The sequence below is a fragment of the Engraulis encrasicolus genome, unplaced genomic scaffold, assembly GCF_034702125.1.
Source record: "Engraulis encrasicolus isolate BLACKSEA-1 unplaced genomic scaffold, IST_EnEncr_1.0 scaffold_28_np1212, whole genome shotgun sequence".
NCBI classification, from domain to species: domain Eukaryota; kingdom Metazoa; phylum Chordata; class Actinopteri; order Clupeiformes; family Engraulidae; genus Engraulis; species Engraulis encrasicolus.
The window spans coordinates 2,518,128-2,531,146 of record NW_026945577.1 but is presented as its reverse complement, the minus strand read 5'-3'; the positions used below and the strand labels follow the sequence as shown (position 1 = coordinate 2,531,146).

The window sequence follows — 13,019 nt, the reverse complement described above, 5'->3', positions numbered from 1 at the left end:
AGGAGCGCGTTCTCTCTCTCTCTCTCTCTAGTAATGTATCTAGTAGGCCTATCTAGTAATCTAGTATGTAAATCAACTGTTTTTTTTGCTGTTTTCAGATGTGCTTCATAAATAAAATGTACTTAGGCCTACTCATTTTAACTGGTATGTTGTCAGTTTTTTACGTTTATGCCGTTACATTTTTTGACAATTATCTAGGTTACTTTCTACTCCTTACATTTCTGGAACAATATTTGAGAAGCTTTTTTTTCACTTTTACGCCGTTACTTTACTCCGTTACATGTTTTGACAAATATATGTAGGCCTATGTTACTTTCTACTCCTTACATTTCTGGAACAGTATTTGAGTAGCCCCAGCTGCGGGCAGAGAGGCGGGACCAAGCACAGCCTTGTCGCTTTGAATCAGGGCAGCGTGCGTCTACTGACCACATTTGGTTGTCATGCAGCGAGTTTTCTGACTTTCCGGTAACTTTTTAGATGAACGCTTCTAGCTACCGTCTTCTGTAGGTCTGGAATATACCTACGTGTGGAGTAGGCCTAGAGGTGCACGGTGGATGTATTATTTCATCCGCAACCGCTTCTTAGAATTTCTAATCCACCTGCTATCCACCCGCCCTAATGTTTTTTCTCCAATTTCCAAAACCGAATCCACCCGCCATCCGCCTATTTTTTAGTATTTAAGATGCCTGAGGCACATAGTCGATCGTCTTTTTCAAGCAGTGCAGGTCATTTACATCTTGCCAGCCTATGTTTTAAAAAAATCTCTAACTTACAGCGATTCCCAAGTTGTCTCCACCCATCGCACAAACGTGCGGATGCTTTAATGCAGCCTACATTTTAGCAGTTTAAATACCTCCAGTCCAAGCAGCACAATCGAAACTATTGGCTATCTAGCTTACAATTTTGGCTGGTATCCAATAAGACGAGTCAAGTGACAGTAGAGTCTTGCAAAGAGTGCAGAGAATTACGTCGCGCGTGTGTGTGTGAGCGAGAGAGGGAGAGAGAGGGAGCGATTCCAAACTTGTCTCCATCCATCGCACAACGTGAAAGCTAACGTGTATGCTTTAATGCAGCCTAAATTGTACCAGTTTTGCCTCCTCTCCAAGCACCTTTTTAAGTGGTGGCAACCATGCATGTTTTCTGTGGAAAACATCAGGTCCTCATGGCGACGCCAGGCTTGCTGAAAACGGCGACAAACACATTCAGAATACACATTTCTTAATGGGAAGTTGTTGAGGACAAAGTGTTCGCTAATGGGCATGAAGTCTTGTCATGCAAATTGCCCTTCCCGCATAGACAAGGCAACCCTTTCAACAGGGCCACGCAGAGTGGACAGTGGAATGCTGCTTGAAATAAGTCGATAATGAATAAAATATTACGCGCAACGTCTACAAGAAAAGTAATGGCTATTATTACCGTTGCGCGTAAAGATGAGGAAGGGATGGATAGATGGATGGATGCTGTCCTATGGAAGGGGCCGTCAAACAGTCTACATGACATCTTCATTAAAGTCGTTAAATAAGTATCCATAGCCTACTGTGTTTGACGGCCCCATCTTCTTGCAAATATTTACGCGCAACGGTCATAATGGCGTCTCGCACTACACATGCTCGGATGATGCCAGAGGCGAATAGCAAACAGCCAAATTAAGGCATATTCGACATAGACTACCACGACAAGTTACCGTTTGGGTCGCAGTTGGATGTTTATTCAGTAGAATTATGTGCGTAATATCAGCTCCATCCACCAAATGCAGCACAATCCCCGTTACTTTCACGTGAGGTTCAAATGGACATTACTCGACAAAAATGCAAGTCTGGGTACCAACAACTGAAGTAGGCAACAACATAGAATATGTACCACATATAGGGGTATTTTCATGTTCAGTCCTTTATGTGCGTTATGCCCAGCTTTTATTGAATACAGCGCAGGTTTTGAAGTTCACCAAACGAGCATCAACTTTGTGCAAGTCATTAAAACTCTTTTTTTTACCAGCACTGACCTGTACACTGTTTCATTTATTAACTAATTGCACTTTCTGCCTTCTCGTTTCACATGTGATAAATCCACTTAGTATGCTTTATCCAATTAGCCATGGATGCAGGATCATTCACTGGACACTATTGTAAGAGGTGAAATTTAGACCACGATTCAGGAACGACAGACAACGGGAGTAAAGGTTATGGTAGTTTTATTTTTACAATTTCATAAAATACAATTAGGAGGGAAAACCACCACAATATCCATGCAACCAGCAGCGTCTGTAAACTGCTATCTTCTTTGAATAAATGAATAAATAATCACAATCTGGAGGCACTCGGACGATAGTAGCCTACAAAAGTTAAGTTAAGTTAAGTTACACACTCAGCCACTGCTGCCGGACGTTGGCTCGTCAATTACTTAATCAACTATAACACGCGCAATATCCTACCCAAATGCAACTTACACACAGTTCCCAAAGCTACCGGCCGCGCGCAATGGATACCTACAGCAGCCCTGCCCCACCCCAGCGTGTAGCGCACAAGTCTACACTATTGTCCGAATGTTGTTATTTCAAGAAAGCAAACTGTCACTGTCCGCCGGCCGCTGTCGTGACATATTTTATTAACACTAGTATGTGAGTAACAAGTGAGGAGTTCCTTGATAGTTTCCTTAAGGGTGAAGTAGCCTGGAATACTGTCGCAGATCAGATAGAAATGATCCTGTTATGAACCCGAGTTTAGTAGATATCGCGCAGTGAACGAGGCAGCCTGCAAACAGTTTGAAGCGCAATGTGGCTGTAACAAGTTAGAAAGTAGCCAAACTCTGTTGCTTGTTAACCTTTTTAAATTATGCGCGTAATGGTGGGGTGGCGTCCGCGCCAATGTCATATCCTGAGCGTATTGCTCGGTGCGTAATTCCAAGAGCAGCATGAAAAGGAAGAAAAGGAAGATGATGGGCTGACCGAAACGTTTGTCCCCTGTCTGTCGGTTTTATTTACTTTTTTCGGCTTTGTTTAATACAGTTTTTGATTCTGCATTCAGCTCCAGTGTGCTACTCCTTTCTTTCTTTTTAAATTATGAGCGTTCCACGAACTATCTTTCTTTGCGCACGCTATAAAATGGCAATAAACATGTTACTATAAACTACTGGTTTACTATGTATGCTTTCTAATGTTGGTAAAGGCGGCATAAGCGGGATAATGTATTGTCCACACGTGACTACGGAAAATATATTTCCTTCGAAGCGGAATAACAGCACTCCTCCTTCGGCATTGGGGGTGTTATTCGCCCCGTAGGAAAATATTTGTAGTCTAGGTGTAGTCTACTTTTTTAAAGTGGGTATACTGTATATTCTCGCATTTTTTGAAGTGGGTATACTGTATATATTTATGCCATTCTAAATAATGGATCAATCAATTTTAAGTTGGTATACTGAATCCCCTAAAATTTAGAAGTGGGTATACTCCGTATACCTGCGTTCTACCACTGCGTGTGGACAATACATTATCCCTTACCTTTAAAGCTGTTGTAGGCCTACATTTTAAAAAAAAAATCGTCGATATTGTAGCGGTGCAACCGACTTTAGTTTTAAGTTATGAGATGGGCGCCAGTCAGGCAGCAATAAGACTGCCGTTACCTTTCCAAAAATGAATACAAATCAGTGACCAACACATTAGAAATAACTCAGATCATCACAACGAATATCTTGTCTTATTTTTAGTAGTGCACTTTTGCAAAACCCTTGTTTGCAGACTTGTGCGCTTGTTCTCAATTTGGAACAGCTCACATCACTATTTTTCATACTGTATTTATGAGCTTGCATTGACACGCTGTTTTCATTTCGCATTTCTTTCAAGTTCATTTGGCATGCTTTATGGAATTAAGCATGGTGGACCATTCATAAGACCTCATTCTAAGATATCTGTTTTTATAACGAATATAGGCCTAGATGCATACAGTAGAACAAATAACGTAACAGTGATGCGTTAATCCAGTACCAGTTTGACGTCTTAGGACAATTGTAAATGGCAGCTTTTGATTCTGCATTCAGCTCCAGTGTGCGACTCCTTTCTTTCTTTTAATATCTTTTTATATCTTTCTTTTCTATCTTTCTTTGCGCACGCTATAAAATGGCAATAAACCTGTTACTATAAACTACTGGTTAACTGTGTATTCTATGCTTTCTAATGTTGGTAAAGGCGGGATAAGCGGGATAATGTATTGTCCACATGACTACGGAAATATATTTCCTTCGGAGCAGCTCTCTGCCTTCGGCATCGGGGGTCTTATTCGTCCCGTATAGGCAATATTTTCTTATAGTCATGTGGGACAATACATTATCCCTTACCTTTAAATTACTGTACTGTTGTAAGCCTACATTTTAAAACATTTCGTCGGTATTGTAGCGGCGGTGCAACCGACTGTTTTAAGTTATGACATGGGTGCCAGCTAGGCAACAATAAGACTGCCTTTACCTTTCCAAAAATGAATACAAATCAGTAACCAACACATTAGAAATAACTCAGATATATATATAGACAGATGTAGTGCACAGGGGGTAACGCTGCTATCTCACTCCGGAGGAGGCAGAGGCAGTCCGCTACGATATAGTATATTTATAAAATAGGCTATGAAATGGCCTAATGATAAAAAACTGAACTAAAATGAAAAATTAATTAAAAAAAAAAATAGAGACGCACGCACGCACTTTCTACACGGTTCGATTTTTGTTTTCATTGCATTGTGGTGGTACACAAGTTTGATAAAATATAAAAATAATAGGCTAATAAAATAGGCAGACTAAACTAAACATCTGCCCAGTTAAACGAAAGGTCTGCATGGGTTGAACGTAACGTCCTTAGGTCTTCGACGAAAAATCCTCAGGTACTGCACGAAACGCCCCAAGCCTTCTACTAATGGTCCAACGTTTTGTTCGAATGGTCCCCTCTCAGCAATTCATTACACGAATCGTCTCGAATTCCTATCTATCTATCTATCTATCTACCTACCTATCTATCTATAACCAGGCGAATAATCAATGCTCTCCTCCATGATCTACTGTGACTGAAGAACCCTGAGCATGGCACCCACTCATCACACTGCTCCCCCTTTTTACAAGTGTGATGTGTTGGGTGGGAAATTGTCAAATTGCCATTTAGCTAATTATATCATGGACCAGTTAGTTTGGCCCTCTATGAGAAGTGAAATGTCGAAATATGCCTTCTAACTGTTGTTTAGCATTTGGCGGACCTATTTTTCCCCAGACGCCGTTGAATAGCAGTAGACATCCAGCCAGTAGGTAGCGATAGTGTGTTGTTTATGTAGACATCAAGGAGCGAGGTAGAACGGCTATCTTTGAGCGGGACTGGCTACAAAAACTACAGTTTGCATACAAACCATAGATAGTAACGTAAACAAACGCACCCCCATTTCCGGTCGCGCGGAGTAATACTCGTCAAACCAATACAATCAATGAAGACGGACAATAATGAATATATCTTCTCTGGAAGCGTATTTCGCTGTGATTTTCGAGCCAACGTATCGCTGCCCACCTCTGACCACTCGGTGAGTTTCATGTCTCTGCAAACGAAAGTTTAATGCCATTTTATGATCGATTGCTTGAGTGCTTCATTGGAGTCAATGTAAAGGTGGGGGGGCTGCAGTCTTGAATACCCAAATGCTCCGTTCAGCACCAAATGTCAAAATTGTGATGAGAACATCTCTACTTCACCCCAGAAGTCACACAAACAAGGCTTAATGTCTAAAATAGCGAACTACCACTTTAAGATCCTGTTGACAGTATTTAAAGCATTAAATGGACTTTTCACCCTTGCCAACTCCTAGCTGCCAAGGCTTTACAGCGTCCCAGCTGCCGCAGCGTCCTTACTGTTCACAACCAGTCCTGGCAGGGGGCTCCCCTAGTAGGCGGTGGGCCAGAAATCCTATCTTGCAAGTTCGTCGGAGTGATCAGGTGGCAACTTGGTTTTTGCTCATATATATCCATCAGAGTGCATAAATCAATATTCTAAGTGTTGCCATCGTCAAAAGTTGCACATTCATATGAAAAACAAAGGTTGAAATAGCGATTTTTGGTAATGTAGGAATGTAATTAAAATTGACCTCTTCAACAAGAAAAGTGTCACCAAATAAATTTGAAGTGATCCACAAGAGCAAAACTTAACATATTAGTGTGTATTATGCCTATCAATATTTCTTTATGGGTGTAATGGCAGTCAGGCATAGCGCCACCATGTGGTAGGTAATTGAACTGCTTGAAATGCACTGCAGTTACTGTTAATTCCATATAGGATAAAGTGGTGAAGTTGATTTGTAGATTCTATTAAACATGGCCTATGAGTGAAATGGCAGTCAAGCATAGCGCCACCATTTGGTAGGCGATTGAACTGCTTGAAATGCACTGCAGCTACTGTTAATTCCATATAGGTAAAAGTGGTGAAGTTGATGTGTAGATTCTATTAAACATGGCCTACTTTGTGAATGGTTTGTTGATGTCTTGTAAAATAAGGAAATTGTATGGTGAGAAACGTACCACAGGTAAACCGTTAATTGTTAATTCAACATTCATTGCCTGACATGAATTATAATTAGCAGATCATGGCTGATTGTAATTATGAACACAAAATACATAATCACAACTTAGTTACTGTCTTTTGCCTTTGCATGACTCTTTCACTCAAGACTGGTAGACACAATGTAGAATACAGAAGGCCTAATTGCCAATTATGGGCCAAAGGTTTTCACAAAATTGAAAAAGACAAAATTCTCATCATTTTAAGTAAGACTTTATTATTAGTTGTATATTATTATTATTATTATTATTATTATTATTATTATTATTATTTATAATTATGATAATTATGCAAATATAAAAATATAAATCCAAGGTGGTCACAATTTTTCAACATGGCCACCCTCTCCACTCCTGTTTGATCACTATCCTATCATACAGTCTGACCAAAAAGATCTGCTATATTTGCACGATGGCATTTTTAAAGTAAAACAACATAAATATTAGAAGTGTAGACCTATAACAAAATCTCGAAAAGAACTGTGTAAGGCTGGACAGTGGACAAATAAGACATGTAGCATTTACACCCGTCTGAGCCATTCTCTACTCTCTGTAATGGGAGACCCAATTACCCAGAACACTTTCAATTAGTTTCCTATCCCCAGTCAGCTGGATTTTCTAACTAGTCTTGGCCTTATCAGCAGATATATTCCAAAAAAGTTTGAACAGCCTCATTTCCCATCCTCTAACAAGTCAAGTGGAGTGTACTGACTACTCATTGGTGCTTTGATGCATTGGTGGCTTTTAAATTCCACTGAGGAATGGTGGGGAAAGGTGTTGTTATCCAAGTTGACAAGTTGGGGGAACCCACAGTTATTTTCTTGTTAACTACACAGCATTTACAGTCCTTCCATTTTGGCCAAGTTGTACAGTAGGTAAGGACATTGGAATGATTGGCATGATGCTGTGCTGGAAACACAAGACCCTACATCTCCGATAGAATTCATTGCGTTTGATATCTTTGACCAAGTCAACTTTGATGATATTGAGATTTTCCTGAGTTGGGAGCTGTATATCTTTTGCCGTCTGCATCAGACTTGGTACAACCAAAACTCTCTCTGAATGAGATAGGCCTACATGGTCCTAGGAGGAAGCCAATAGCCACATCTTTTCCCATGCCAAATTATGGTAAGGCAGATCGCCGAACCACGTCTGTGTAATAATAAAAGAAAGTTAATGCATGGTGTGACCTTTTCTTACTTTTCCCTGCCAAATTATACCAATGGCAATTTTCTCCACTCAAGTCTAGATGTGCAACATTTAAGGCTGATGTGTGGCCAAACCCAGAGCCTCAATTCCTTGTCATCCACAAACTTTACAACACAATTGGACAATAGAAGGCCTAATACATGCTGTTCTGCCATGCTTTTACATGCTGTGACATGGTCACAACCTTCAAAACCAATGATGAAGGAAAGTAGTGGAATGAGAGATTCAGCACTGCAGATTTTATGAGTGATGCGAGCAGGCACGTGCACTCCAATACGGCAGGGGAGGCTGTGCCTCACCTGTCTCTTCTAGACTTCATGAGAATGATGAGATGCAGTAAATGTGAATAATAGTAACAATAATAACTACTGTTTTCGAGCATATTTACCATAACTACCATTTGTGCAGTATTTAAACAGTTTCAATCATTTTCAATCATTTTTGTGGCCAAAACCGCACTATTTTCCCACCTCCTGCTCCGAATACACTGAATTTGGGCCAACTCCCGAGTTGGCCTCACCGCAGATTGCGCAATCCCTCAGTAACAAGCTTCAGCGCATGCGCCATTTTGCTCGTTCTGTGTATGCAATTCGTAATATTGTATTAAACGTTTTCATACACTTAATAGAAATATGTATGGTGTGCCCTCATTTTCCTGATATTTGTTTTCACTATTTTCTACGTGTGATTATCATTTCTGTACTCTGAGCGCTTTGGCATAACCCCATTAAAAAATAGTAGTGCGGCGAGCAACACATTGGCCTCACCCTCATTCTGCCGTTGAGTCTAGCTTTGTCAGTGACGTCATAGCGCCACTATATGAAGTTCAATACAGTCAGTCATTAGTGTTGGCTAGCTTGTTCACGTTGACTGCTACCATCGAAGTGGATTTCATAACGAAACTAAGATCATTCTCAAAGTTGGATTTCCAAGGGAAACAAGACGTGATAAAGACACCAGAGCTGAGGAAATTGATTCAGGAGATTGGACAGAATATTATTTGATTATTTCACAGTGAGTGGTACAACCGAAAAGACTGGCTATGTGGAATGGGAGGCAACAAGCAAAACAACGTTAGCAGTTTGCTAGCTGGGTTGGATATGTCAAACCGTGAGAATATTATTGCGAGAAGCCCTGTAATCAAGACAGCATGTCAAGGTAAGGAAATTTGATTATTACATTTGCCCGCCGTGGCGTTGACTTGGGTCTAAGTTTTATTTGATTTTGTCAAGATGAAGGAAGAGTTGTTTGAAAAATAGTTCGGTTGCATTGGTTTTACAGTAGCTATGTTTCACATATGCATTTCAGGCGTAATCTTAACCTGCAACTAGTGAGAATGTTTTGAATGACATAGCAATGGCTACATGTCTCAAAGAATAATTCATCACGAGTGATTTTGGCAACAGAACGAACTAGGGGTTGTGGGTTCCTGGATTTTGGTTTGGTTTGCGGCTGTGTGTTCACTTTGCCAGTCCTAGTATGCCCAAGTGATAACGTTGCTTGCTATCCTTAGTAAGGAGGCAGTTTAAAATGATAATAATCAAACGCTGTATAATACACGCTTTGAGGTTCGGCTCGTCTGACATTCTTTGAAATGTCCATCCTCGAGACGAACGACTGTGGAATATTTCAGCGTCATTGTCCATTGTTTTACTTATTTAGGTTGAATTTGGGTCCGCAGTGGTATGATGTGGATGAGTGGGATAGTTGACGGTTCTCAGGAGGAGTGTCCTCAAATGACGCACCATGTCGTGCCTATTTTCTGTCTACTCTAGTCTTTTTTACCTGAGGTGGTAGCTGTCCATGACCACGGCCACGTCTGGCTTCATTATCTATTTCACAGGCTACCAGAAGGATCATCCCGGTGGGGTGATATTCTGTTGTTGAATGCATAATGTGAATTGTTGCTGTGTAAGCGGTAGCCTATTACAACGCAAGCATCGGATCTGTATTTTCGAGTGGTGGAGTGAAAGGAACGCTGATAAGCAGACCTCAAAATTCACCATAAGAGCATTTTTGTCCAAAATGCTCGTGTGGCTTGGGGTTATCAGCGTCCCCTCTTTCAAAGACCAGAAAACACTGAGAATGGCCTTGTATCTTGACGGCCTATAAAAATACAGTATAATCCTGGACACATATCGCGTCTGATCTGAATGTGGTGTCCACCTTTCTAACAGACATATTGGTGTAGGGAGGAGGAGTAGTTCTAGCCGGCCTAGTACCGCAGCCTGTGCAGTAGGTAGCCTAGGTAGAACTAAACGTGACTCTGCCGCCAGTTATATGACTCAAACTTGTTAAATGGCACTGCCCCACCGTTGTTTACCCACGCCCCCTGCGCCAACGCCGAGTCTGGACCACTGAATCCTGTGTGTGTGTGTGTGTGTGTGTGTGTGTGTGTGTGTGTGTGTGTGTGTGTGTGTGTGTGTGTGTGTGTGTGTGTGTGTGTGTGAGTGAGTGTGAGAGAGAGATATCTAATAGCATTTTCTCTAAATGCAGTATGTTTTAATATGTAGGCCTACCTTATGTTCAGAAAGCGACATATGAAACTTATAGGTATTTGGCAAATATTGATATATATTTGAAAATCTGATATTGGAAAAGTCACTGCCTCACCAGCCATAAAGTTGACAGCACGTCACTGGATGCGAGCCATTAAGTATTTTGCAGAAAGGCCATGTGAAGACATCCCTCCAACAGCAGCAGCACTGATACAACACACTACATAATATGCAACAAATCAAGCCTGTGGGGTTTGAAGCATATGCCAACCAGAACTCAAAGAAATGAAATCCAACTGACGGGAGAAGATTGGCAAAGAATGAACAGGGCAGCCATTGCAAAGAGTAGTAAAAGTTTGGTAAGTGCGGCAGGTGCACATGCCTCAGGCTTGGTCTTATATGCATAGTCTAGTGAAGCTGCAAATGTGAAGTACAGTTCTGCTTAATCCTTTTACTTCAGTCCTGTCAAGATTTTGACATTATATTGTGCAGTTTTAGTACTTGTGAATCATGTTTTTGAATAAGAAATCACAGCTCCTTTTCAGACTGTATCATGTATACAGTATTGTTCTTCAGTAATTTGTTGATTTCATTGAAGTAATTGCATATGTGGAGAGGATAGCCTCTCGAAACGTGTCAAACATCTTGGATTTTCTTGTGAACAATGTTGTTGTTTCAAAGAATATATTCTAATGAACAAGGGTGCGGAATTGCATGCCAAAATTTCATTATGTGAACAGTTCTTGGTCTTCTGAGGCGGGTGGCCATCTTGAAAAATGGTGGCCACTTTGGATTCTTTTGGTGGCCATCACACTTTTTAAAAGGGTGTATTCTATAGAACATTTGTGCCAAACTCCATGTTTGCATCACTAAGTGAACGATTCTTTGCCTTATTTATAAGTGGAGAGGGTGGCCATATTGAAAACGGTGGCCATCTGGATTTTATCAATGGACAATGCTCTTCTTTAAAAAGTGGATTGTAGATAACATTTGCAGTATTTCATGCTATCATAATTAAAGCTATTCGTGACCTCTTTATAAGTGCAGAGGGTGCCCATCTTAAAATATGGCCGCCAGCTTGGATTTTCTGCGCGGCCAAGGGCATTTTTTTAAAGAGTGCATACTAATGAATATTTGTGCCAAATGTATACGTGCACTTTTCTGTGCACTCACCGGTCTATAAATAAGGTAAAAACCGAAGTAGCACCCCCTGTGGTGGCCAAGGGAGCAGGTTTATGCCCTGGCAACAGACAGATTTGGATTCAGCACCCCCAAATTGACAAAGTACACATATTTTTAAGTTGCTACTAAGAGGTCACAACAAAACTCATTTTCCAGATGAGCTATGATTTCTGGTCCGCAGCCTATGTGTCATATTTTGGTATTTTCTTCCATCTTGAGTCTAGATTGTAATGTATATGTATGTTGTTCGATAATTCAACCAATTAACTGTCATGTTAAGAGAAAAACATGGCTTGAAGTAAAGAAACGGTCCAAAACCAGCATTTTAAGTCAGTTTGAACTAGCCCCCTGCACCCCCCCCCCCCCCCCCCCCCCACACACACACACACACACACACACACACACCAAGTCTTCAGTTTCATGGAAAATGTTGTTACAAAGCAATCTGTAAAATGTTATAACTGAACAGGAAAGAAAACTTTAAAACTCTGTTTCTACCCATAAATAAGCAAAAATTAATATAGCGCCCCTTGTGGTGGCCAAACGTGCAGGCTGACGCCGTGGCAACAGGCAGATTTGGATTCAGCACCCCCAAATTGATCAAGAAAACATGTTTTTAAGTTGCCACTAAACGGACACAACGAAACTCATTTTCTAGATGAGCTATGATTCTTGGCCCGCTGCCTATAGGTGGCCGATGGTCTCTGCCTCAGGTTTCTTCCTGGCTATAGGGTTTTTTCTCAGACCTCATTGAGCTTTCCCCCCTACAAACTATGAATCAAGTGAAAAGCTTTTCCTCACCCCTTATGCCACCAGGGGACAAAGCGCCCAAATTCAGTGTGACTATCTATGTGTTCTTCCTCTGTCTTCTTGCCGTCTCTGTCTCTCCTCTCTATTTCTCCTTTTAAATCCATCTCTAACAATTGTTTTTTTCCCATTTGTTAAGCACTTTAAGTTGCATGCCTTGTATGATACAGTACTATACAAATACTATTATTATTACAATTACTATTATTATTATTATTATTATTATTATTATTATTATGTCACTGGCGTTACTGGGATGTGTGAGTTCTCTCAACTACCAAGTGATATGACCAGCAGTAGACACTGACAGCATGTTCTGTCAATTTTCCTGAAATATCAATTTCGTCTCTGCTTTTCTTAAACATAAACAATACATAATAGACACTACTTTCAAAATTAGTAAGCTCATTTGTTTATGTGCGCTTATGCTGTTAAACCATTGAGCATGTGCACTTAGCATCATGTGCACTTATGCTGTTTGTGTATACATACATGTAAGCCTTGATTTGATAACAAGGTACAAATGTCACACTATTCACCTGAGTGTCTCGAGTTTGCATTGTGGATGTTTCAGTCCCACACAGAGCAGCTCTACTCCTCCATCCTGCAGATCGTTGTCACTCATGTCCAGTTCTCGCAGACGGGAAGATGGCCGCTGCAGCACTGATGCCATCACGTCATAGCTGGCTTTGGAGAGGTCACACCGGTTGAGCCTTTTTCAATGGAAAGAGGAATGTGATGACCTTTCAGCAC

General features: G+C 40.8%; 2 protein-coding genes across 2 annotated transcripts in view; both read right to left on the bottom strand.

The window, feature by feature from the left end:
• Window positions 1-13,019, bottom strand: part of LOC134443149 (NACHT, LRR and PYD domains-containing protein 12-like) — a 343,863-nt gene that overhangs the window by 48,776 nt on the left and 282,068 nt on the right. The window contains exon 15 of the mRNA XM_063193056.1: window positions 12,806-12,979. Coding sequence (XP_063049126.1) covers window positions 12,806-12,979 — 174 coding nt within the window. The remainder of the gene's footprint in view (window positions 1-12,805; window positions 12,980-13,019) is intronic.
• The window catches only part of LOC134443130 (protein NLRC5-like), a 200,877-nt gene that overhangs the window by 144,720 nt on the left and 43,138 nt on the right, over window positions 1-13,019 (bottom strand). The gene's annotated exons all lie outside the window — the stretch shown is intronic.